Source organism: Drosophila yakuba, chromosome 3R (assembly GCF_016746365.2).
Source record: "Drosophila yakuba strain Tai18E2 chromosome 3R, Prin_Dyak_Tai18E2_2.1, whole genome shotgun sequence".
Lineage (NCBI taxonomy): Eukaryota > Metazoa > Arthropoda > Insecta > Diptera > Drosophilidae > Drosophila > Drosophila yakuba.
In genome coordinates this window covers 7,529,575-7,553,893 of record NC_052530.2, presented here as the reverse complement: position 1 = coordinate 7,553,893, position 24,319 = coordinate 7,529,575, and the positions used below count along the sequence as shown (strand labels likewise).

At 47.4% G+C, this 24,319-nt stretch overlaps 4 protein-coding genes across 5 annotated transcripts; 3 read left to right on the top strand and 1 right to left on the bottom strand.

Moving 5' to 3' along the window:
• The first annotated feature begins 8 nt into the window (after window positions 1-8).
• Window positions 9-1,006, top strand: LOC6535882. Its single transcript, XM_002096462.4, has 3 exons — window positions 9-153; window positions 230-713; window positions 775-1,006. The coding sequence occupies exons 1-3, from the start codon at window positions 87-89 to the stop codon at window positions 998-1,000; spliced, it is 777 nt and encodes a 258-aa protein (XP_002096498.1). The 5' UTR covers window positions 9-86; the 3' UTR covers window positions 1,001-1,006.
• On the bottom strand, window positions 1,002-4,444 carry LOC6540285. Its single transcript, XM_002087084.4, has one exon. The coding sequence runs from the start codon at window positions 3,096-3,098 to the stop codon at window positions 2,406-2,408; it is 693 nt and encodes a 230-aa protein (XP_002087120.3). The 5' UTR covers window positions 3,099-4,444; the 3' UTR covers window positions 1,002-2,405.
• Window positions 1,209-2,212, top strand: LOC26535565 (protein takeout). Its single transcript, XM_015191947.3, is given in 3 exon segments — window positions 1,209-1,278; window positions 1,336-1,819; window positions 1,877-2,212. Coding segments are annotated over 3 exon segments (777 nt in total). The 3' UTR covers window positions 2,100-2,212.
• A 270-nt stretch (window positions 4,445-4,714) lies between the features above and the next one.
• On the top strand, window positions 4,715-23,750 carry LOC6535880 (dynein beta chain, ciliary). 2 transcript variants are annotated; one of them, XM_015191943.3, is made up of 29 exons: window positions 4,715-5,521; window positions 6,120-6,272; window positions 6,328-6,539; window positions 6,611-6,852; window positions 6,927-7,209; window positions 7,274-7,539; window positions 7,599-8,050; window positions 8,178-9,754; window positions 9,991-10,263; window positions 10,525-10,554; window positions 10,693-11,634; window positions 11,723-12,769; window positions 12,890-13,602; window positions 13,841-14,193; window positions 14,272-15,095; window positions 15,166-15,527; window positions 15,588-15,744; window positions 15,805-15,924; window positions 16,013-17,242; window positions 17,315-17,484; window positions 17,549-18,046; window positions 18,109-18,619; window positions 18,681-18,851; window positions 18,918-19,234; window positions 19,301-19,715; window positions 20,938-21,939; window positions 22,008-22,156; window positions 23,027-23,159; window positions 23,340-23,750. In XM_015191943.3, the coding sequence occupies exons 1-29, from the start codon at window positions 4,798-4,800 to the stop codon at window positions 23,502-23,504; spliced, it is 13,491 nt and encodes a 4,496-aa protein (XP_015047429.2). In that variant the 5' UTR covers window positions 4,715-4,797; the 3' UTR covers window positions 23,505-23,750. The 2 variants fall into 2 exon arrangements, with proteins under 2 accessions (XP_015047429.2, XP_039232660.1); XM_039376726.2 differs by lacking the exon at window positions 10,525-10,554 and having other exon boundaries at window positions 4,716-5,521.
• Window positions 23,751-24,319: the final 569 nt, after the last annotated feature.

The window sequence follows — 24,319 nt, the reverse complement described above, 5'->3', positions numbered from 1 at the left end:
TTGTTCCACCTATGGTTTCAAATCGAAGTCGTCAGCTGAAGGCAATAGAAGTCAACATGGAATACTAGTGGCGCAAATATACAACAATGAGAGATACAGGGATCGTTCTGGTGCTCCTTCAGATCATCGGATCGTTGCAGGGCCAAATGCTGCGTAGGTAACAAACAAGGGCATTGCGTTACTGTGCTTTTAGGAATAATCGATTTTTTATTATTACTCGGTGCCCCAGCAAAGGAAATAAAAAAGTGCCACTTTGGAGATTCTAAGTGCATCGTTAATTCTATGAATTCCGTAATAAAGTATTTCCCGAAAGGCATTCCGGCGATCGGATTAAAACCCATTGATGTGGTGGACATTAGGAACTCGAAGTTTTGGAATGATGAAATGGTAGGCGCCTTCTGGCTAAAGTTCGATCTGTTCAATCAAGTGAACTACGGCTTCGAGAACACGACGATCACAAAGGTGAGTGGGTTCGATGAGAATCCCACATCCAGCTTGATTGAAATACACGGCCGGATACCCAGTCTCATCCACAAGGGCGACTACTTTAGCACAGGAAGAGTGTGGATTGTACAGATGAACTCCACGGGGGAGTCCCTTTCGGACTTTCAGAACTTTCGCTTTGTTCTTAAGCTGAAGGTCATAATGGAGTATCGGAATAACAAGCGCTACTTGAAGATATACGAACTAACCCCTTTCGTGACCATGGACCGGTGAGTTAAAGAGTTGAGCCCCATGTAATCCGATATAAACTGACCAAGAATTGCCTTACAGATGGGTGTTCTGGCTAGACAACTTTTTCGAATCAAACACGGATTTGACGATAGCCATTAATCAGGTCTTCAATCTGCACTGGGTTGAGTTTTGGAACGAGCTGGAGCCCAAAAACCTGAAAATATTTTCAGGTGTGTTTCTCTCAGTTTTCGAGGATATTTTCAAAAAGGTCTCATACGATGACATGTTCTTACCCATTTCCAAAGAGTTCGAAGTAAACGATTGAAGGTTATTAAAGCTGTTTTATTAGAGACTTGAAAGGACAAAGATGAATATTGCTTGAAACCGGTTGCAGCTATGAATTAGAATTACATTCTTTATTGTTGATAGTTGAAAAGCTCCCCTTAGATCAGGTTCTAAGCATTCGAGTTCAGTTTACTATTTCGTGACCGAAGCGTTTATTGTTTCACAGTCAGTTGAATTACGCTATTGCAATGGACAAGTTGATTTTGGTGGCTTTCTTGTGTTGGTGCATTCCAGTTATAATCTCGGGAGCAAGCTTACGTGCGTGGGTGTCCAGTGCCAAGTTTATCTGATTTTAACCGAGGTAAACATTTCCAGCCGAAGATGTTGAGAAGTGCCACTTCGGAGACTCAAGTTGCCTGGTCAGAAGTATCAATGCCTTGATTCGTCACTAGCCCAAGGGCATCCCAGAGATAGGACTCCCGCCGCTGGACGCCTATAACTTTTCCGATTCCATCATTTTGGAATCCCCCGGTCGCGGTCCCATCTGGATAGACTTTCAAATACGGAACAACGTGAACAAGGGATTCAATAATGCCACAATCACCCACGTCGAGGGCTTCCTGTACGAGCCCAATGAAAAGCAAATTGTGCTGAAGGTCCGTTTGCCACGCCTCCTGCATGAGGCCACCTACGACATGAGTGGCAGGATTTTATTATTCACCTACAACACCACTGGGACGTTGCAATCCGACTTTCAGAACTTCCGGATTACCTTGACCATCAAGACGTTGGTGGAGTACAGGAATGACAAGCGCTACCTAAAGGTTTACAGTCTGGTGCCCAGCCTCGACTTGGATCGGTAATTGGATGGCAAATGGCCAGAGATCCCTGATTTACCTTCTACTCCAACTTCTAGATGGATCATTTGGTTGGATGGGCTGTACAAGGAAAACACGGACATAACCATTTTCATGAACAAGGTGTTCAACGATAACTGGGTGGAGTTCTGGAATGAGTTGCAGCCCGGCCTAGTCAAAGCCTTCACCAAAGCCTTCACTGTCCTGCTAAACAGGGTGTTCGAGAACGTAGCCTACGATGATATGTTTCTTCCTTACGTAGACATTCGGTCGCGGTCCTAGTACCACCGCCTAACTAGGTAGGATTGAACTAAAGTTGGGGTTCAGAGAAGACAACCTGTAAATATGCTGCAAATATATCATTTGATCTTTTAGTACATCTCAATATTAGCAACATATCTATTGATGTTTTTCTTTACAGTGCAATATTAATAATATGTTTTTATGTTTAAGGTTTGTAGAACCCAGAATCCCGAATCCCCAATACACGTGAAGCTTTTTATTGCATCCCACAAAGTTTATTTAGTTAAATATTTCAGCCCGCTCTGATATCCAATATCTGATCTCCCAATAATGCAATAAATGCATTTAATTCGATTTTTCTTTGCCGAGCTTGTGGAACTCACCGTCTTCCTGAAGCTCGTCGTAGAATATATGATCGTTGTATGACTCATCGCGGTGGTACATATGTTGAAGAGCTTTGGAACTGGTGCCTCGCTTGGACTTTCGATGGTCAGCATACAGCTTCAGAAGCTTCTGCCGTTTGTGGGTGCGTCCCAGGAATTGAAGGGGACTAGTCACCTCCTCCATCTTCACTTTCGAAGCAGCCCGATCAACTGGAGTTCTATTATCCGGCGCTTTGCGAACTTTTTCCTGGCGTTTACGACGCTTTAGACTGCGTCTCCTGGCCGGCGGTCCTAATGGACGCAGAACTATCCGGAATGGGACCATGTGAAAGTGCTTTTTGGGCTTTGGCTTCTTCGGACTTTTTTTCCACATGTCTTGGTACTGGTCCACCACGCTGCAGGTTTGCATGTCCCGCGCCTTGGGAATGCCTCCATCGAGCTTTGGTGGACACTGCAGTACATAGTACAAATCGCTGAGCTGGCCTCCATCCAGAGTGCTGATTTCCTGGGAGTGGGAGTCGAAGTCCGGGTCAGAGTCATGGGCAAACAGTAACTGAGCAGCTGGCACCTTGTAGTAGGCGAACATGTTGCGCTCCACCACGATGGCTACACTGAGCTGCTGGAGTAGACCCAGTCCCAATGCCAACTGCCACATGGTTGCCAATCAACTGGTTGGAGCCACCGACTCTGGCTTCCGTTTATAAGCTTATTGATTTTCAGGCTTGGCTGGCTGCTTGCATAAACGTGGTGCGGTTTTTGGGGTCTGGATTTCAGTGAACCATCACCCATCACACAACACCCAAAGCACGAGACACATTCCGCGACCTAGGCCTTGTTCAATCTCAGGTGGAAATGGAAAAGTGGAAAAACTTTTACACCCGGAAGTCATGCAATTATCTGTTGCTCTCTAGGCATATTTATGCACCTTGTTGCTATCGTGGCAACAGGTGACTTTTTTTGTTGACAACCACCTGTTAATCGCGCTTGCGCTTCGAGTTTCCATAACAAGGGGTTACAAATTATGGGAACTAAGAATGATTTACCTGGATGGTGTTACCTGAGGCTTTCCCCTGGCCAACTGTTGCGATTCTGAAGCAACAGTTCTTGCCGTGCTTGGAAATCATTTATCCCAACCATTCGCGGACAGGTGCTTGATTGCCTTTTTTAGTCTTTTGCGTGTTCAGTGAGGTGCATGTTGCAGATTCAAATTGTATTCTGACATCTAATTTTTCAATGGAGGTAAAATGAAGGAGTCAAGTGTACATAATTTACCTATCGATTTGGACACCCAATTTTGCATTTATTAAAGGTCAAATGCAAGAGTTGAGTGTACATCGACATAACTTGCGTAAACATTATTGTCGTTTTGTTTGCAAACTTTCAAAAGATTTCAATTACATTACAATTACATTTCCATAGCAAAATCACGTCCTCTTCGATATATTCACACAATACTAAGCCACAATTAATATTCATTGACTAATGTGCATATACACTTAATCAATTAGCACACAATCAATCAAAGCAAAGTGTGCCAATCAAAGGAACTTAATTTGAAAACGGCGAGCTTTCAGCCATTAAACGGAATTAGGCGCAACAAATGGTCATTTACTTAGCAACCAACTTGACAACGCGTTTTATGGCACAGGGGAAATAACAAACAGTAGGCACTGGGCCCTGAAGGATTTCAGGTGAAAAATCAACAAATCCTTAGCAACGGGTCCTGCCACGATCACTTTTGCACCTGAAAGTGCGTGTCAAGTCGTCAGCGGAAATAACAATCAATTCAGTCGCTTACCAGCAGCCGAGGTAAGCAGTCGCAACCGGAAAAGGAAAACCTGCGGAAGCCCCCTTTGGAAACCTCATCCAACACATATAATATATAAAACAAATTGCAAATTAATTAACTAATCATATTACTGATAGCCAATACGTGTAAAGTGCTTATTACTACTAAAATTTTGTGATTTCGCTGGTTCTCCAACGAAGTAGCTGAAGCTTTGCAACCATTAGCGTTATGTAACTAGTGAAAATTGCAGAAACTTTTATGTAACATGCCGAAAAGTTTTTTAAATTGAAAGTACCCAGTTTAACTAAGTTATTTTTTATAGAATCAATGAATATTATAATAATATATTTCGTAATGCCGAAAAATTCCTATTGATTTGCAATTTTAATCGATTTTATATACTAGTTGTTAGTGGTAACAAGGTCAGCCAAACACTCAGATATGCATGTGCACCTCGTCCCCACAGCAAACAACAGACAACAGCAATAACCAGACAACCACTGCAGGAGCAGAAGCACCAAAGCAACCGCCCCACCCACAGCCAACCACCAGCGAGTGGGTAGCGATGGAGCCCTCCACCAGCGCAGAGGCCGCTGCAGCGGCGGCAGCTGGTGGCCCGGATCCGCGCCTGGAGCTGATGGGGTCGTTTGTCATCAAGTCCCTAAAGCTGAAGCCGGAGAAGTGGACGCGTGTCGTTACGGTAGAGGAGCACAAGGGCATTATTAAGGAGTTTCTGGACAGGAACACCCCGGTGGTCCTGATTATCATCCTTACCCCAGCTGCCCAGCTGGTGCCCTCGACCACCTTTCCACTGTCACAGCTGAAGAGCAAGGGCGTGTACTTTATCAAGCGCTATGCATTGCCAATTCCTCGGGAGGATTGCGGCAACTTCATCATCTACGGGGATTTGGCCACCCGCACTATTGACCAGTTGTCCGCATTGGTGGAGGAGGTACTGGTGCCCCTCCTGTCCAACGAGGACAATTATCGCAGCTGGCCCATCATGGTGGCCCAGGATGTCCAGAAGCATGTGCACAGCCTCAAGAGCACCGTGCACCAGGTGAAGGGTCAGGTCAGCGGGGAGACCATCCTGGCCATGCCCGTTGGTGTCGAGAAGATCGTGAAGGCGGCCAAGGAGCTGGTCGAAACGGAGCAGTGCCAATTCGATCTGTACCTGAAGAGCGCCATCGAAGGCGTCGTCATCAAGTGGGCCACCCAGATCCACGAGGTCATCAAGGAGAGTCCCTCGAACGCCTTTGCCAATGGCCAGAATCCCACTCCGCACACGGGTGAGTACGAGTGGTGGTGCTCGTTGTGGCACGTGTGGTGGTTTTATTTTTGGCTTCCTTCATTTATTATTTATTGATAAAATTCACGTCTCCCCATATCTTAGCAACCCCGAAATTTGCATGTTCATACTCATCCAAAAGTTTTGTCTGGCTTTACTATCTTTACTGTTCACGAATGACATTCCGCGTGCAAGCAATATGTGCTTTTGATACTATTGCCGTAGGACTTGATGGGTTTTCGCCCTTATTACGCGTTCACATTTGACATTAACAATTGGGTGGAATGAGTTAATAAAATGGCGGAAACTAAGGGCTGGATTTACCTAAATCCGCTCCAAAGTTCACGGGGTTTTCAGAAATTAGAGCCGAAAAACAGTGAATAAAACAATAATATTAACAAGAAAATAATTTGTGGTGTTTTAATCACACTGTTCATACCTTACTATCATTCAATTATCTGACTTTATAAGTACCGTATCAGCAAAATGATCCAATAAGTAAATCCATTTAAAAAAAAACCAACATCTGATATGCAAAATAGGTTTCTTAATTAATTTAATTGGGCTATCTCCTTCGTGCCATCCGTATTCCCTGACAGAGTTTACATTTTGGAACAATCGCCTCAAGAACCTGTCATTCATCTACGACCAGTTGCGCAACGAGCGCATTCGTGCCATGGCCCTGATACTGGAGTACTCGATGAGTGCCTACCATCCGTGCTTCCAGACCCTCTTCAAGAACGTCGTTACGGGTGAGTGTAGTGCCGCGAAACGTGAGTTTAGCATGCCAATCGGTGATTTCCGCAGCTCTGGCGGAGGCAAAGGACATAACACTCTATCTAAACCCCCTAAAGCGCCCACTTCAGCACCTGGAGGAGATTGATTTCGCCGAGTGCAAGCCGCTGCTCATTCCGTTCATGAACACGGTGGGCATTCTGTGGGGCAATTCACGCTACTATTGCCAGTCGGCGAAAATAACCGTGCTGCTGCAGGAAATATGCAACTTGATTATACACCAGGTGGGTGGGAAGCACCAGTGCTCCAGTGGAGACTGAGGCACCCGACATCTGATATATTTGATCGATTGCAGGCCAAGAGATACTTGGATCCCTCGTCCATATTCCACAGCGATATCGACGAGGCCATGCAGCGACTCACCCTTTCCATTCAGATACTGAAGTTCTTCCGAGAGCTATTCGACTACTACAAGGAACGACTGGCCACGTTCTTCACGGAGCCCGAGGAGCGGCCGCCGATTTTATGGACTTTTCATCCAAATTCAGTTTTCAAGCGCTTTAATGCCTTCCTCGAACGCCTCACAACAATTCAATGGTTTGTAGTTTGTTGGACATATTCACTTTAGGGATGCTTTAAGGTTGCTGCTACTTATCTATAATTTCGCCAAGGTTCTTCTTTACTGTGATTGAATTCCTGAAATTAGAGAAAGTCGAAATCGGTGGGCTGCGGGGTCGCCAGCTCAGCACTCGCATCACAGATGTGTACGTGGAGTTCAACCAATACTTCACGGCCTTTGCCTCGAAAAGCTATGATGTCCTCGATCCAGATGATCACGAGTTCGATGAGGACTTCAAGGGCTTCCAGACCCGCATCCTCGAGCTGGATATGAAGCTGGCGGCCATTTTGTGCCAGGCCTTTGATGATTGCCACAACCTGGAGAGTATTTTCAAGGTATCACGTGGAGTTCACTAGAATATATTTATGTTTTTACTGACCTGCTATGACTATCCTTTAGCTCATTAGCATTGTTGGCAGTGTGCTCGATCGACCAAAGATCAAGGAGGAGTTTACCCAGCGATATGCCGAAATAGTGCGCATGCTCGATGACGAGATGACCATCTGTGAGTCCATCTACGACAAGCAAATGGAACTGAAGAAGCTGGGCGACAACCTGTATCCCAACTACAATTGTCCACCAGTGGCCGCCTTCATCCGCTGGTGCCATCAGCTGGAGACGCGGATCACGGCTCCAGTCAAGAACTTCAAGGCATTACAGCATGAGTCAGTTTTCTAACCACTCAAAAATGAACACCGTTCCATCAATCCCAAATCTGTTGCAGGATCACCAAGACAGAGAAGTCCCAGGAAATCGTTGAGCGCTACGAGGTGCTCATGGTGAAATTCGGTTCCTGCAAGACTCAGTTCTTTGATGACTGGGCCAGCCAATTGGACGGACAAATAGAAGAGAATCTGAAGAAGTCCCTCATTGCGCGCGATCGTCGCCACAATTCGCTGATCCTTAACTTCAGTGCCGCCTTGTTTTCCATTCTGAGGGAGGTGCACTACATGCAGCAAATGAAGATCGACGGAATTCCCCAAATTGCCATCGACTTTGCCGAAAAGAGCGACGTCTTCCGATCTTATACTCTCAACCTGGAGAAGACCATCGATTGGTACAACAGCATACAAGAAGGCAGCTCACCGGTGGAACTTAGACTGATCGAACCCGAGATAAAGATGATTGACGATCTGGTTGAGATCGGCGTGAATCAGCTAGTTTGGAATTCGTCAGGTGCGCCTCTCCAGTCAAGTGATAAATTTCGCTTTTATTAGAGATCCAAACGTATTTTATTACGCCTAATATAAGGGATAATTTCTTAAAAATACATTTGAACTTAAAAACACCTTGTCTCTTGCAGACATTCTAAGTTACCTCGATAAGCTACGCAAGCCGGTGGCTGCTCTGCAGAATCGCATGGACCACACCCAGGGAAATCTCCGCCAGATCCGCAAGATCATGGGCGTTTGGGCCAAGCAGCCTCTTTTCGAGAGGCGGGACTGCAAGAAGGACACTGTCCTCTCCATAGACGAGCGTCCGGATCGAACATCCAAACGATACGCGGAGATCCAGGCAGCTTCGATAGAGATCCACAAGCTGCTGCAGGACAACATGCTGCAGTTTGACATGGAAAGCAAACAGGACGACGCAGTGTGGCTGAGTTACGTGGACTTTGTGGATAACATCGTTTACGAAAACATCCTAAAGACGGTAGGCGTGAGCGTTGGCTATTTAGCAGAGAATATGGATCCGGAGAACAACTATGCTCCGTTGTTCGAGTCCCGTCTAGAGCTTGTGGAGCCCAATCTCGTGTTTGTGCCCTCGCTGGATCCCGAGGATCCCATGGGTTTCAACAACATGTTGATAGAACTGATGCGAGACATCATGAAAATGGGGTCCTTGATCAAACGTCTAAAGCCCAATGAGAAGCGCAACTATGTGGAGATGATAAAGGAAAACCAGGACATCATCGATATGCGTCGCGAAATATTGAACGGTGTGGATCTGGTGATGGAAGAGGCCTCTCGATTTTGTCGCCAGTTCGAGCGGTACTCGTATCTCTGGCTTGACGATCGCGAGGAGTGCATGGAGTACTTCCTCGAGTACGGACGAACGTTGGATCCTGATGAGATTGAGCTGATTTTGATTAACGATCCCAATCAGCCGCCACCGCAACCCTGCCAACCCACGATCGAGGCTTTCAGGGAGCAGATCGACAACTACGAATCCCTGTTCAACGAGATCGAGGACATTGGTCCTTTCCAGGTGTTCAGTTCCTGGTTCCAGGTGGATGTGCGCCCATTCCGTCAGGCCCTGCTCAATACAGTTTGCAAATGGGGCAACATGTTCAAGGAGCACCTGGTCACCACAGTCACCTCCAGCCTGATGAATCTTAGTCACTTCATTCGCAAAGCCGACGAGGGTCTGCTGCAGACGGTGAAGGAAAAAGACTACGAGGGTCTGGTCAGCATTATGGCGTACCTGATGCAGGTTAAGGAACGGGCCGCCAAGACGGACGAGATGTTCGAGCCCATGCAGGAGACCATTCAGCTGCTGAAGTACTATGACATGGATATTCCCGAGGAGGTTAACGTCCTGCTGCAGGAGCTGCCGGAGCAGTGGGCAAACACAAAGAAGATCGCCACCACGGTGAAGCAGCAGGTGTCGCCTCTGCAGGCCACTGAGGTGGTCAGCATCCGGAACAAGATCGCCCTCTTCGAGAGTCACATCCAGCTCTTCCGGGAGGTCTTCAAGACGTACGACTTCTTCCGATTTGATTGCTACAAGCCATATCTCCTGATGGACCGCATCAACGACGATATGTTCCTGTGCGAAAGTGAAATGAGGGACATTCAGGAGTCCGGGAGCTTGTTTGAGGTCAACATTCCAGAATTCAAAGTCCTGAAACAGTGTCGCAAGGAGCTGCGCATGCTGAAGGTATCTCTTTTACTTCTAGAACTTCACAAATCTGAATTTGCTATCTACCACTTTATATATACCTTTTATCTGTGCATGTTTAATCTACTACTGTACTAAATTTATGCATGCCACATGTGGAACTTTGAGCTTTTCTTTTTCCCTCCCCCCAAGTGATTTACTAACCCTAATCGTAATAAATACCCTAATCCGTACTAATCCCGTGATTGTTGCAATAACTCTTTGAACTCGCTCAGCAACTGTGGGACTACGTCAACATCGTGGCCACCAGCATCGATGATTGGAAAACGACGCCGTGGCGCAAGGTGGACGTGGAGAACATGGACATTGAGTGCAAGAAGTTTGCCAAAGACATACGTCTGTTGGACAAGGAGATGCGACCGTGGGACACCTTCATAAACCTGGAGTCGACGGTCAAGAACATGCTGACCTCGCTCCGAGCCGTCGGGGAGCTGCAGAATCCAGCCATTCGGGAGCGTCACTGGAACCAGCTGATGAACTCCACCAAGGTCTATTTTGTGTTTCCTTTTTGAATGATTATTTTGTTTTTCAACTCTTAAGCCAATCCCAGCCATTTGGACCGATGTAAATAATCTGTGTAAATCTTTCCACTTCCCTAAGCACTCGAGCTCCACCAATTGGGTGCTCCATTGTATAGCAATACCGTTTTAATCGTTTTCTTTCCCAAACTCGTTTCGTTTCCGCTTGATTTCCGGGATACTGTGCCCGGCCCAAACTGTACAGTTCTTGTAAATACCATTTCATTGCAGAGTTTGGCCGCCCTGCCCAAGGAAGTGACCGTAAGTGGCTAGGCCAAGTCCAGCGCATGAGCAGTCGTAGTAATGTAGTAATATCCGTATTAGTAATAGCCACTGTAGTTGAATTCTGCACCCCGAAATGACACCGATTTGCATTGCTTAAATGTGATCCTCTTGTAGGTCAAATTCATCATGGACCACGAAACGACGCTGGCCGAATTGTTGGGCCTAAATCTGCATGAATGCGAGGAGGAGGTGAAGAACATCGTCGATAAGGCCGTCAAGGAGATGTCCATGGAGAAGATCCTGCGGGATCTGAACACAACGTGGACGGTCATGGAGTTCGACCACGAGTTGCACCCGCGTACCGGCTGTAACCTCCTGAAGGCTTCGGAAGAACTCATAGAGACGCTTGAAGATAATCAGGTTTGCCTACAGAATCTAATAACATCCAAGTACATCGCCCATTTCCTCGAAGAAGTGTCCACTTGGCAAAATAAGCTTATGATCGCCGATCAAGTGATAACCGTATGGTTTGAGGTGCAACGCACTTGGACCCATCTTGAGAGTATCTTCATGAGTTCGGAAGACATACGCAAACAGCTTCCCGTCGATTCGGATCGATTCGATAACATTGACGCCGAGTTTCGCGTCCTCATGGATGAGATGTCCGTATCGTCGAACGTGGTGGCATCCACCAATCGTTCCGGCCTAATCGAACGCCTGGAGCATTTGCAGAAGGAGCTTACGCTTTGCGAAAAGGCATTGGCAGAGTACTTGGAAACGAAACGCTTGGCTTTTCCTCGCTTCTACTTCGTGTCCTCGGCAGACCTGCTGGACGTGCTGAGCAACGGCATCCAGCCGGAAATGGTCACCAAGCACCTGACCAAGCTCTTTGACTCGATCGCCCGACTGAAGTTCAACCGCGACGAGTCCAACGAGATCAACACGGCGTCGGGAATGTACGCCAAAGATGGTGAGTACGTGGAGTTCAACGAGTTGGCCAGCATCCGAGGACCCGTAGAGGTCTGGCTAAACCGTATCCAGGCGGCGATGCGTGCCAGTCTGAGGCACTACGTCATGGAGGCGGTGATTGCCTACGAGGAAAAGCAGCGGGAACAGGTTAGTCCAATTCGAATTATCGTCTTATTATAAAAATACGAATTTTATTAAGTGCTTAAAAAATGAACAAATTTGTTCTTTCAATTAGTGGTTATTCGACTACCCTGCCCAGGTGTCCCTCTGCGGATCGCAGATCTGGTGGTCCACGGAGGTGAACATCGCCTTTAGCCGGTTGGAGGAGGGCTACGATAACGCCATCAAGGACTACTACAAGAAACAGATATCGCAGCTCAGTCTGCTCATAACGCTTCTGCTGGGTGAGCTTAGTAAAGGCGATCGTCAGAAGATAATGACGATATGCACAATTGATGTGCACTCTAGAGATGTGGTCGCCAAGATGATTCAGGCCAAATTGGATTCGGGCTCCGCGTTTATGTGGCAATCGCAGTTAAGACATCGCTTCGACGATGTGGAGAAGGACTGTTTTGCCAATATTTGCGACGCAGAATTCCAGTATTGTCACGAATACTTGGGCAATACGCCACGCCTGGTCATAACGCCGCTCACAGATCGTTGTTACATTACACTGACCCAGTCCCTCCACCTCGTAATGGGGGGTGCTCCAGCCGGGCCAGCCGGAACCGGAAAGACCGAGACCACCAAGGACTTGGGACGCGCCATCGGCATCTCGGTCTACGTCTTCAACTGCTCCGAGCAGATGGACTACCAATCCTGTGGCAATATCTACAAGGGCCTGGCCCAAACGGGTGCCTGGGGCTGCTTCGACGAATTTAACCGCATCACTGTGGAGGTGCTGTCGGTGGTTGCTGTTCAAGTGAAGTCCGTTCAGGATGCCATTCGCGACAAAAAGGACAAGTTCAACTTCATGGGCGAGATGATCAGTTGCGTGCCCACGGTGGGCATATTCATCACTATGAATCCGGGCTACGCGGGCCGCACGGAGCTACCGGAGAATCTAAAAGCCCTCTTCCGGCCTTGCGCTATGGTCGTACCGGACTTTGAGCTTATCTGCGAGATAATGCTGGTGGCCGAAGGATTCCAGGACGCGCGAGTCCTGGCCCGCAAGTTCATCACCCTTTACACGCTCTGCAAGGAACTGCTCTCTAAGCAAGATCACTACGATTGGGGCCTCAGAGCTATTAAATCTGTGCTCGTGGTGGCGGGATCCCTTAAGGTGAGATTTCTAAAGTATATATAAAGTATATAAAATACACTGCAGCTTTCGTAAATCGAACAATTAACTACCACAGAATAGTTTGATATTTTATTGCCATACCTATTTTAACATTTCCAGAGAGGTGATCCCGGTCGTCCGGAGGAGGAGGTGCTGATGCGCGCCCTCCGAGACTTTAACATACCGAAAATCATCACGGACGATATGCCGGTGTTCATGGGGCTTATCAGCGACCTGTTTCCCGCCCTGGATGTGCCCCGCAAACGTGATCAGGACTTTGAACGCACCGTAAAACAAGCGGCCTCCGATCTCCTACTACAACCAGAAGACAATTTCATACTGAAGGTAGTGCAGCTGGAGGAGCTGTTGGAGGTACGTCACTCCGTGTTCATCGTTGGCAATGCGGGCACAGGGAAGACCCAGGTGTGGAAGACGCTGCTGCGCACCTACCAGAACATCAAGCGGAAGCCGATTTTCAATGACTTGAATCCAAAAGCTGTGACCAATGATGAACTTTTCGGCATTATCAACCCGGCGACACGTGAGTGGAAGGACGGCCTGTTCTCGGTGCTGATGCGGGATCAGGCAAACATAACGGGCGATCAACCAAAGTGGATCGTGCTCGACGGCGACATCGATCCGATGTGGATCGAAAGTCTCAATACCGTGATGGACGACAACAAGGTCCTCACATTGGCCAGCAACGAACGCATTGCGTTGACGCCTTCGATGCGTTTGCTCTTCGAGATCTCCAACCTGAGAACAGCAACGCCGGCAACCGTATCCAGGGCTGGCATCCTGTACATAAACCCCCAGGACTTGGGTTGGAATCCGTGAGTATTGGGAGTAACTGGGATTCACATACTCTAGATTCTCTTTTCTAGAGATCGAATCTCTCACTAGTTTCTTTATTATTCAAAATTGGCCATTGCTGTAACGTAACTCATATTCTCGCTTTGCATTCCTCTCAAATAGCTGGAATCGGAACTTTCCTATCTTTCTTAGAACACTTTTTATATTTCCATATAAGAACTATACGAGTTCGTTCCACTAACCGATCTCTCTTTCCAGCTATGTAACCAGTTGGGTTGAAACGCGTAAAATTCCAGCCGAAAAGTCCAATTTGGTCATGTTATTCGATAAGTACATACCGCCTTCATTGGAAACGATTCGCGTGCGTTTCAAGAAGATCACGCCTGTCGCCGAAATGGCACACATTCAAATGCTGTGCCATCTCCTAAACTGTTTTTTAATACCAGCGAACACGCCGGCCGACTGTCCAAAAGAATGGCACGAACTGTACTTTGTTTTTGCCTGTATTTGGGCCTTCGGGTCGGCTATGTTCCAGGATCAAGCCATTGACTACCGCGTGGAGTTCAGCAAATGGTGGGTAAATGAGTTCAAAACTGTTAAGTTCCCGCCAGGTGAGTGCCGACCCTCGAATACTTGACTCAGCCCACAAACTTTACCGAATACTCCCCTGCTGCATTTCAAACTCCAAGGTGGAACAGTTTTCGACTACTTTCTGGACAGCGAGACGAAGACTTTCCTGCCCTGGACTGAGAAGATCCCCAAATTCGAGCTGGACTCGGACCTGCCGCTGCAGGCTGTCATCGTGCACACCTCCGAGTCGATACGCCTGCGTTTTTTCCTAGATCTCCTGATGGATAAGAAGCACCCGGTGATGCTAGTGGGGAATGCCGGCTGCGGCAAGACCGTACTGGTGAACGAGAAGCTTCAATCGCTTTCTGAGAATTACGCTGTCACGACAATACCATTCAATTACTATACCACGTCCGAAATGTTGCAAAAGATCCTCGAGAAGCCGCTAGAGAAGAAGGCGGGTCGCAATTACGGACCGCCCGGCAACAAGCTGCTCTGCTACTTCGTGGACGACATCAATATGCCGGAGGTGGATGCCTACGGAACGGTCCAGCCGCACACGTTGATGCGCCAGCACCTGGACTACGGCCACTGGTACGACCGGAACAAGCTCACTCTGAAGGACATCCACAACTGCCAGTACGTGGCCTGCATGAACCCCACCTCCGGCAGCTTCACGATCAATCCGCGCCTGCAGCGCCACTTCTGCGTCCTGGCTGTGAGTTTTCCGGGCCCCGAGTCCATTACGGTCATGTACTCGTCCATCCTGGCACAGCACTTCGCCAACGCGGAGCAGAAGTTCACTCCGATCGTGACGCGGATGACGCCCAACATTGTGGCCGCCACGATCGCTCTGCACAACAAGTGCTTGCAGGTCTTCCTGCCCACGGCAATCAAGTCGCACTACATCTTCAATCTGCGCGACATCAGCAATGTCTTTCAGGTGAGTTATACAATTGTGGATGGTTGGTGGGTTTTTGTGTAACCCCCCGTTGTGGCTAACCCCCTTTCAGGGATTGCTGTTCAGTTCGACAGAGTGCTTGACGGGCTCCACAGATCTTATACGCTTGTGGCAGCACGAGACACAGAGGGTGTACTCGGATAAGCTAACAGACGATAAGGACATCGATAGCTTTACCAAGATGCAGCATGACATTGTTAAGAAGTCATTCGAGGAAATAGACGAATCCGTCATATTCGACAAGCCGAATATTTACTGTCATTTCGCTGGAGGAATTGGTGATCCTAAGTACATGCCCATCAAGGGTTGGCCTGAGCTTCACAAACTCCTTCAGGAAGCAATGTCATCGTATAATGATCTAGTCGCTGCCATGAACCTGGTGCTATTCGAGGATGCGATGATGCACGTGTGCAGGTTGGATACACTATTATAGTTACTCCATTTCACATTCTAATCGCGCTACTTCTACTGCAGGATCAATCGCATTTTAGAATCACCGCGTGGCAGCGCCCTATTGGTTGGTGTTGGTGGCAGCGGGAAACAATCTCTAGCGCGCTTGGCAGCATTCATATCCAGCTTGGAGGTCGTGCAGATACAGTTAAAGAAGGGCTACGGAGTCAATGACTTGAAGGTTTCCCCATATACTAGTTCTAAATTAACCTGCCTAGTCCTAACTATCTACCCATTGCAGAATGAATTTTCAGGGCTTTATCTAAAGGCCGGATTGAAGAACGTTGGCATTATGTTCCTAATGACGGATGCACAGATTCCCAGCGAGGATTTCCTCGTCTTGATTAACGATATGCTGGCGGTAGGTTTTTACTAAATAGTAATCAAATGCCCTACATAGTCCTTACTACACATACGTCCTTCAAGCCAAAGTTGTAATCCATTTTCAGACTGGCGAGATTCCGGACTTGTTTCCCGATGACGAGATTGAGAATATTATCGCAGGGGTTCGAAATGAGGTTAAAGGCGCGGGACTTGTTGATACGCGAGAAAATTGCTGGAAATTCTTCATCGATCGTGTGCGCAAGCAGCTAAAGATAGTTTTGTGCTTTTCACCAGTGGGTTCGACACTGCGTGTTCGGTCGAGAAAATTCCCGGCCATCATCAATGCCACATCCATCAATTGGTTCCACGAATGGCCTCAGGAGGCACTCATATCGGTGGCGATGAACTTCCTCGCCCAGAACAAGGTGTTGCCAGAGAACCACCGCGATTCCGTGGCCAAGTTCATGGCCTACGTCCACACATCGGTCAACACCACGTCCAAGGTGTATCTGCAAAATGAGAGGCGCTACAACTATACCACACCGAAAAGTTATCTGGAGCAGATAAACCTCTACATAAAACTACTCAACCACAAGAACGAGGACTTGCAGAGCAAGATCGAGCGTCTGGAGAATGGACTGGAGAAGCTGCGGTCCACTGCCCTCCAGGTGGCCGACCTGAAGGTGAAGCTCGCCGTCCAGGAGATCGAGCTGAAGGAGAAGAACGAGGCGGCCGACGCCCTGATTGAGATTGTGGGCATCGAGACGGAGAAGGTGCAAACGGAGAAAGCCGTGGCCGACGAGGAGGAAATGAAGGTCGCTTTGATAGCCGACGAAGTCAGTAAGAAGCAGCGGGACTGCGAGGAGGATCTCCTCAAGGCAGAGCCAGCTCTAATGGCCGCCCAGGATGCACTGAACACCCTGAATAAGGCGAATCTCACTGAGCTGAAAAGCTTCGGCTCGCCGCCGGGCGCCGTCACCAATGTGACCGCCGCCGTGATGGTTCTGCTCTCCCAGGGTGGCAAAGTGCCTAAAGATCGCTCATGGAAAGCGGCCAAAATCGCCATGGCCAAGGTGGACACGTTCCTCGACTCGCTGATCAACTACGACAAGGAGAACATTCACCCGGAGATCACCAAGGCTATCCAGCCCTATCTCAAGGATCCGGAGTTCGAGCCGGAATTCGTGCGCTCCAAGTCGGGTGCAGCGGCTGGTCTGTGCGCCTGGGTCATAAATATCATCAAGTTCTACGAGGTCTACTGCGACGTGGAACCCAAGCGTAAAGCCCTGGCGGCGGCGAATGCGGAACTGGCCGCTGCCCAGGACAAACTGGCTGGCATCAAGCGGAAAGTGATGGTAGGACTCGGACTTACTGACGGACTTTACTTAGACGATCTCTCTTAATACCAAGCTCTTTCCGTTATATAGAGCCTCGAGGAGCAACTGGCCAAACTGACGGCGGACTTTGAGAAGGCCACTGCGGATAAGTTGCGATGCCAACAAGAAGCGGATGCCACCCAAGCCACCATTGCCCTTGCCAATCGCCTGGTGGGCGGTCTGGCCAGTGAGAACGTACGGTGGGCCGAAGCGGTCAACAAGTAGGTATCCTATGCACATGTAAGGAAACTATCATACCTAATGGCTATGTTTATCCTAAATCAGCTTCGTCAAGCAGGGCATCACTTTGCCCGGCGATATTCTACTCATCACCGCCTTTATTTCCTATGTCGGCTGTTTCACGAAAGGATTCCGCATCGACCTTTTACTCAAGATGTGGACACCCTTTTTAAAGAGCATTGATCCGCCCATACCCACAACTGAAAATCTCGATCCCCTTTCGTTGCTGACCGACGACACCACCATCGCCATTTGGACCAATGAGGGCTTACCCAGCGATCGAATGTCCATAGAAAATGCCACCATCCTGTCCAACTCGGATCGATGGCCACTGATGATCGATCCCCAGCTGCAGGGAGTTAAGTGGATCAAGCAGAAGTATGGCGAGGACCTGAAGGTTATTCGTCTGGGTCAGCGCAGTTATCTGGACATCATTGAGAAGTCCATCAATGGGGGCTGCAATGTGCTAATCGAGAATATCGATGAGAACTTGGACCCAGTGCTGGACTCTCTGCTGGGTCGAAATCTGATCAAGAAGGGAAAGTAAGTGGGAAGGTCTTGGATGTGGCTGTAAAGCGAATTCCTTACTTATCCAACTTATTTAGAGCTATCAAAATTGGAGACAAGGAGATCGAATACAACTCTAACTTCCGTCTGATCCTGCACACCAAGCTAGCTAATCCGCACTACAAGCCAGAGATGCAAGCACAAACCACACTTATTAACTTCACCGTTACACGCGATGGACTAGAGGATCAACTGCTGGCGGAAGTGGTGAAAGCCGAGCGCCCCGATCTGGAGGAGTTGAAGGCGGATCTCACAAAGCAACAGAATGACTTTAAGATCATGCTGAAGAAACTGGAGGACGATCTACTGTCGCGCCTTTCGTCGGCGGGTGAGAATATTTTAGGTGACACGGCGCTGGTGGAGAACCTGGAGACCACGAAGAGCACCGCCTCCGAGATCGAACAGAAGGTGGCCGAGGCGAAGATAACCTCTAAGGAGATCGACAAGGCCCGAGAATACTACAGACCGGCGGCGGCCAGAGCCAGTTTGCTTTACTTCATTCTAAACGAACTAAACACTATCAATCCGATATATCAGTTTTCACTGAAGGTTGGCTATAATGACTTCAAATCTCGATGGCATTATTATTCTGCATTTCCTTTATTTACAGGCGTTTAGTGTAGTGTTCCAAAAGGCCATAGCCAAGGCTGAACCTGGCGATACTTTGGATTTGCGTGTCTCCAATCTGATTGATTGTATAACGTATTCGGTGTTTCAGTACACTTCGCGTGGTCTTTTCGAATGCGACAAGCTCATCTTCGCCTCGCAAATGACATTTCAGGTAAGACCTATCCTACAACCATCGCAGTGTTAAGTACTTCAATGGCTTCTTTCGATTCTCGATCAGATTCTTCTTATGAACGAGGAGGTAACATCGGCGGAACTGGACTTCTTGCTCCGCTTCCCGATCAAGCCACATGTGACAAGTCCTGTGGACTTTCTGACCAATCAGTCGTGGGGCGGAATATGCAGTCTAGCGTCCAAAGATGAATTCAGGAACTTGGACCGCGACATCGAGACCTCCTCGAAGCGTTGGAAGAAGCTGGTTGAATCTGAGCTACCGGAAAAGGAGAAATTCCCTCAGGAGTGGAAAAACAAAACGGCTCTACAAAGACTTTGCATGATCAGGGCCTTAAGACCTGATCGCATGACATATGCTTTAGCGTACGTAAACTCTAGGAATATATATTCCATTCCGGATATATGATAATTAACTTACTTTCCGAACAGGGACTTTATTGAGGAGAAGCTTGGATCGAAATATGTAGAAAGCCGCGCCATGGAGTTCGCTAAATCGTACGAGGAAGCAAGTCCCTCCACCCCCATATTCTTCATCCTCTCGCCAGGTGTAAACCCACTCAAGGATGTGGAGGCACTGGGCAAACAAATGGGCTTCAGCATGGATTTGGGTAATTTCCATAATGTGTCTTTGGGACAGGGCCAGGAAGCCATAGCGGAGGCCGCAATGGACACGGCTGCCAAGCATGGCCACTGGGTGGTCCTGCAGAACATCCATCTGGTTAGGAAGTGGCTGCCGGTGCTGGAGAAGAAGCTCGAGTACTACGCCGAGGACTCGCATCCGGACTATCGCATGTTCCTGAGTGCAGAGCCAGCTTCGACACCTTCTGCCCACATAATACCGCAGGTATGTCCATTTGTTCTAAATTGGTATTCCTCTCTATACTGACAGCCATTCTTTGCCATAAAACTGTTAATTTCATCATTAGATACAAAATAACACATTTTCTTCAGCGGGTAGTTCCCAAACGAATATATACGGATTTTTCTTCAATTTTAAAAACAGTATTTTGTGTTCAGCTATTTATACCCGTTACTCGTAGAGTAAAAGGGTATACTAGATTCGTTGAAAAGTATGTAACAGGCAGAAGGAAGCGTTTCCGACCATATAAAGTATATATATTCTTGATCAGGATCAATAGCCGAGTCGATTTGGCCATGTCCGTCTGTCCGTCCGTCTGTCCGTCTGTCCGTCTGTCTGTCCGTATGAACGTCGAGATCTCAGGAACTACAAAAGCTAGAAAGTTGAGATTAGGCATACAGACTCCAGGAACATAGACGCAGCGCAAGTTTGTCGAATCATGCTGCCACGCCCACTCTAACGCCCACAAACCGCCCAAAACTGCCACGCCCACACTTTTAAAAAATGTTTTGAAATTTTTTCATTTTTGTATTAGTCTTGTAATTTTCTATCTATTTACCAAAAATCTTTTTGCCACGCCCACTCTAACGCCCACAAACCGCCCAAAACTGCCACGCCCACACTTTTGAAAAATGTTTTGAAATTTTTTCACTTTTGTATTAGTCTTGTAATTTTCTATCGATTTACCAAAAAACTTTTTGCCACGCCCACTCTAACGCCCTCAAACCGCCCAAAGCTGATACGCCAACACTTTTGAAAAATGTTTTGATATTTTTTCATTTTTATATTGGTCTTGTGAATTTCTATCGATTTGCCAAGAAACGTTCTGCCACGCCCACTATAACGCCTACAAACCGCCAAAAACTGTGTTTAAGACTTTCCTTTTCCCTTCCACTAGCTGAGTAACGGGTATCAGATAGTCGGGGAACTCGACTATAGCGTTCTCTCTTGTTTTTATTTTTATAGGGGGGACGATGAAAATATATGTATATATACTTGATAGAATACATATACTTTCTAGGGTCGAAAACGCTTTCTTTTATCTGTTACATACTTTTCAACGAATCTATGTACCCTTTTACTCCTGATAGCAGATAAAAATAACATAAGCATTATAGTTTTTCTCATAAAGATTATATCATTATTAACATGCTTAAGATGTTATTTCGAGTATTTCAAAACTAGTTGATTTTCTTATCGCTTTCAGGGGATCTTGGAGTCATCAATTAAGATCACCAACGAGCCTCCGACTGGAATGTTGGCTAATCTCCACAAGGCGCTGGATAACTTTACCCAGGAAACACTCGAGATGTCGGGCAAGGAGGCAGAGTTCAAAGCCATCCTTTTCTCACTCTGCTATTTCCACGCTGTGGTCGCTGAGCGTCGGAAGTTTGGGCCCCAAGGCTGGAACAAGATCTATCCATTCAACGTGGGTGACCTCAACATCAGTGTGTCGGTGCTGTATAACTACCTGGAGGCGAACGCCAAGGTGCCTTGGGAGGATCTGCGCTACCTGTTCGGCGAGATCATGTACGGAGGTCATATCACGGATGACTGGGACCGAAGGCTTTGCATCACCTACTTGGAGGAGTACATGCAGCCGGATTTGGTGGATGGCGAGCTCTTTCTGGCGCCCTCATTTCCCGCTCCGCCCAACACGGACTACCAGGGATACCACACCTACGTGGACGAAATGATGCCGGCGGAATCACCTTACTTGTATGGACTGCATCCCAATGCGGAGATTGGGTTCCTAACCACGCGTGCGGAGAACATCTTTCGCACGGTGTTCGAGATGCAGCCCAGGGATGCTGGAGCCGGAGGAGGGGCAACGGTGACCCGCGAGGACAAAGTCAAACAGATCGTCGATGAGATCATCGAAAAGCTGCCTGAGGAGTTTAACATGGTCGAGATCATGAACAAGGTGGAGGAGCGCACGCCGTATGTGATAGTGGCCTTTCAGGAGTGCGAGCGGATGAACTTCCTCACCAGCGAGATGAAGCGCAGCCTGAAGGAGTTGGACTTGGGCTTAAAGGGTGAATTGACCATTACATCGGACATGGAGGTGCTGGAGAATTCACTTTTTTTGGATCAAGTGCCGCCCATTTGGACGCAACGTGCGTATCCTTCGCTCTTGGGTCTCAACAACTGGTTCATCGATCTGTGCCTGCGTCTGCGCGAACTGGAGACCTGGTCCACTGACTTTGTAGTGAGTAATTCGTATTACTAATTTGGCTTAAGAGAAATCCCTAAAATCTCTATAATCCCCACCCATAGCTACCCTCTTGCGTCTGGCTGGCTGGGTTCTTTAACCCCCAATCCCTGCTCACGGCGATCATGCAGAGCACCGCCCGCAGAAATGATCTGCCGCTGGACAAGATGTGCCTCCAGTGCGACGTGACCAAGAAGCAGAAGGAGGAATTTACGTGAGTGCCGCTCCCATTGCCACGCCAATTCCCAATTGACTCTTGAGGTGACCCCTTCCCGGGAATGTTTACACTATCATTAGCTTGAGGTGCTTTTCATCAATCTGATATTCGATATCGTCACAGATTCCAAGAATATTTTAATAGTTTATTTATTTTCGAAAAGCAAAAAAGTGAAATTTATCCAAAGAATTTGTCTGAGGATAGAGGTTCGTTTCCTTCTAAAATGGAAAGGTCTTAATTAGACTGAGCCGCATAGAACACAAATCTGTCACATTAATTGTTCGTATTTACTGTACCATTCTAGCAAATTACACTCTTATTTGTTTAATCCCTCAACATTTCAGTGAGGAATGAGATCCCCCCATCTTTGAATTGGCCCTACAAATTTTTCCCAAATATAATCTCCTGCTCCCCTCGACCTTATTTGCTCAGAGCTAGCTCAATCCCAATCGCATAATGTAATGTTGTGACATGTAATCATCCCTCCAAGCTGGAAAAAATCGAGCTGCGGCCAATGGCCAGCGAGTTTGTTTAAAAATAGGCACAATGCTATTTCATAAGAGCTAATTTTAAACCAGCACTGGAGTATAAATAAGTGCGACTTATTAATAGACCGCAATTACAATTGTCTATTTACTCAACGGCTGATTGGGCTGATGAGCTGATTGGTTATTAAGTGGCGCCCCGCCAGCCACGTTTCACATGGCGACGCTGGTTGGAAAACAATGGAGATCCGTCGCGCCGTCGTCGGAATTAATATGCATCTCTGCATGGAGATTAGCATCGACACCCGCCCCTCTAGTTGGCTCTGGGCTAGCCCTGTAGCTATCTATAGTCGCGGTATCTAAGATGATCTTTTAATTGCAGGACGGCACCGCGCGACGGCTGCTGCGTGCATGGGATCTTCATGGAGGGCGCCAGGTGGGACATCCAGCAGGGGATCATCATGGAGTCGCGCCTCAAGGAGCTCTACCCTTCCATGCCGGTGATCAACATTCGGGTGAGTTTGAAATGCAAATCGGGCAAATGCTAAAATCCGCAAATCGGCGAATCGAGGGCGGATCTGTGGCGTCTCAGTGCTGGCGCATGTTGGCATAAATTCGAAAACTAGATTCCAATCCATTATTCTACTTCACTGAATGCAATTCCGATTCAATATAACCTCGTCTATGTACCGCAGGCAATCACCCAAGATAAGCAAGATCTGAGGAACATGTACGAGTGCCCGGTCTACAAGACCCGCACTCGAGGCCCCACCACCTATGTTTCCAACTTGAATCTGAAGACCAAAGACAAGCCCGGCAAATGGATTCTGGCCGGCGTAGCGCTGCTATTGCAGACCTAGACTAGATGCTTAACTAAACTTATTTATCTGGCTTAAACAACTTCCTAGTTTTTTCTATTTCACAACGTAGAACAATAATAGTAATAAGCTAGACCAATGAACCTAGTTTTACCGTAGACTCCAAGTTTGACTTTCGATTTCTTCTATAGAATGCACCGTTTTAACAATAAAACACCTCCTAAGTAGACTTGCCTTAGGCGCACTAGCATAAAACCTAAAAAAAATGCAGAACTTATTTTGACTGGAGTGGGGAATTATTGTGCTATATTGATACTGGTAATCCAAATAGGTGAAACCGCCCCTAATTCTTTTTTCAGTGACTTCATTTGTTTACCATGGAATTGTTTACATTCGGTAGGTAGTAGTACCCCGTGGAAACCACCGCCAATTGATAATATTCTTCGTGGCGACTGGGTGAATGCGACTTAATGCTGCCTGCGTAGTCGGCAGCTGATAAGTCTGAAAATTCCAAAAATCTAAATGGAAATGCTAAATCCAAAGCGTCGCGTATTCATAAATAACAAGCCTAATATAAATAAGTATGTATCTGTATCTGGGGGGAAGCATCATCAAAGAAAATTCATAGACTCTGCTGAGTGGAGTGAACTCGTGGCCATCGCAAAGTGAAACAAATAATTTTCATATTTTTTGCCCTGCTTTCTTTTTTATTTCGTATTTCGTCTTATTTGTATTGCGACCTGACTCTCTCGCTCTACAGACTCTATAGCTCTTTAGCTCTCAGATTGCGATAAGCGTGTGCCGAGCCTGTTCGGAAATGCTGACGAAATTTTGAACGCTTTTCGAATTATCCCGAG

Bases quoted from the DNA above. Each gene is read 5' to 3' on its own strand.
- LOC6535880 (XM_015191943.3), top strand. From the start codon at position 4,798: ATGGAGCCCTCCACCAGCGCAGAGGCCGCTGCAGCGGCGGCAGCTGGT. The intron at 12,770-12,889 runs GTGAGATTTCTA...TAACATTTCCAG, and splicing joins TGGTGGCGGGATCCCTTAAG to AGAGGTGATCCCGGTCGTCC. The intron at 15,925-16,012 runs GTAGGTTTTTAC...ATCCATTTTCAG, and splicing joins TGATTAACGATATGCTGGCG to ACTGGCGAGATTCCGGACTT.
- LOC6535882 (XM_002096462.4), top strand. From the start codon at position 87: ATGAGAGATACAGGGATCGTTCTGGTGCTCCTTCAGATCATCGGATCG. The intron at 154-229 runs GTAGGTAACAAA...TCGGTGCCCCAG, and splicing joins GTTGCAGGGCCAAATGCTGC to CAAAGGAAATAAAAAAGTGC. The intron at 714-774 runs GTGAGTTAAAGA...ATTGCCTTACAG, and splicing joins CCTTTCGTGACCATGGACCG to ATGGGTGTTCTGGCTAGACA.
- LOC6540285 (XM_002087084.4), bottom strand. From the start codon at position 3,098: ATGTGGCAGTTGGCATTGGGACTGGGTCTACTCCAGCAGCTCAGTGTA.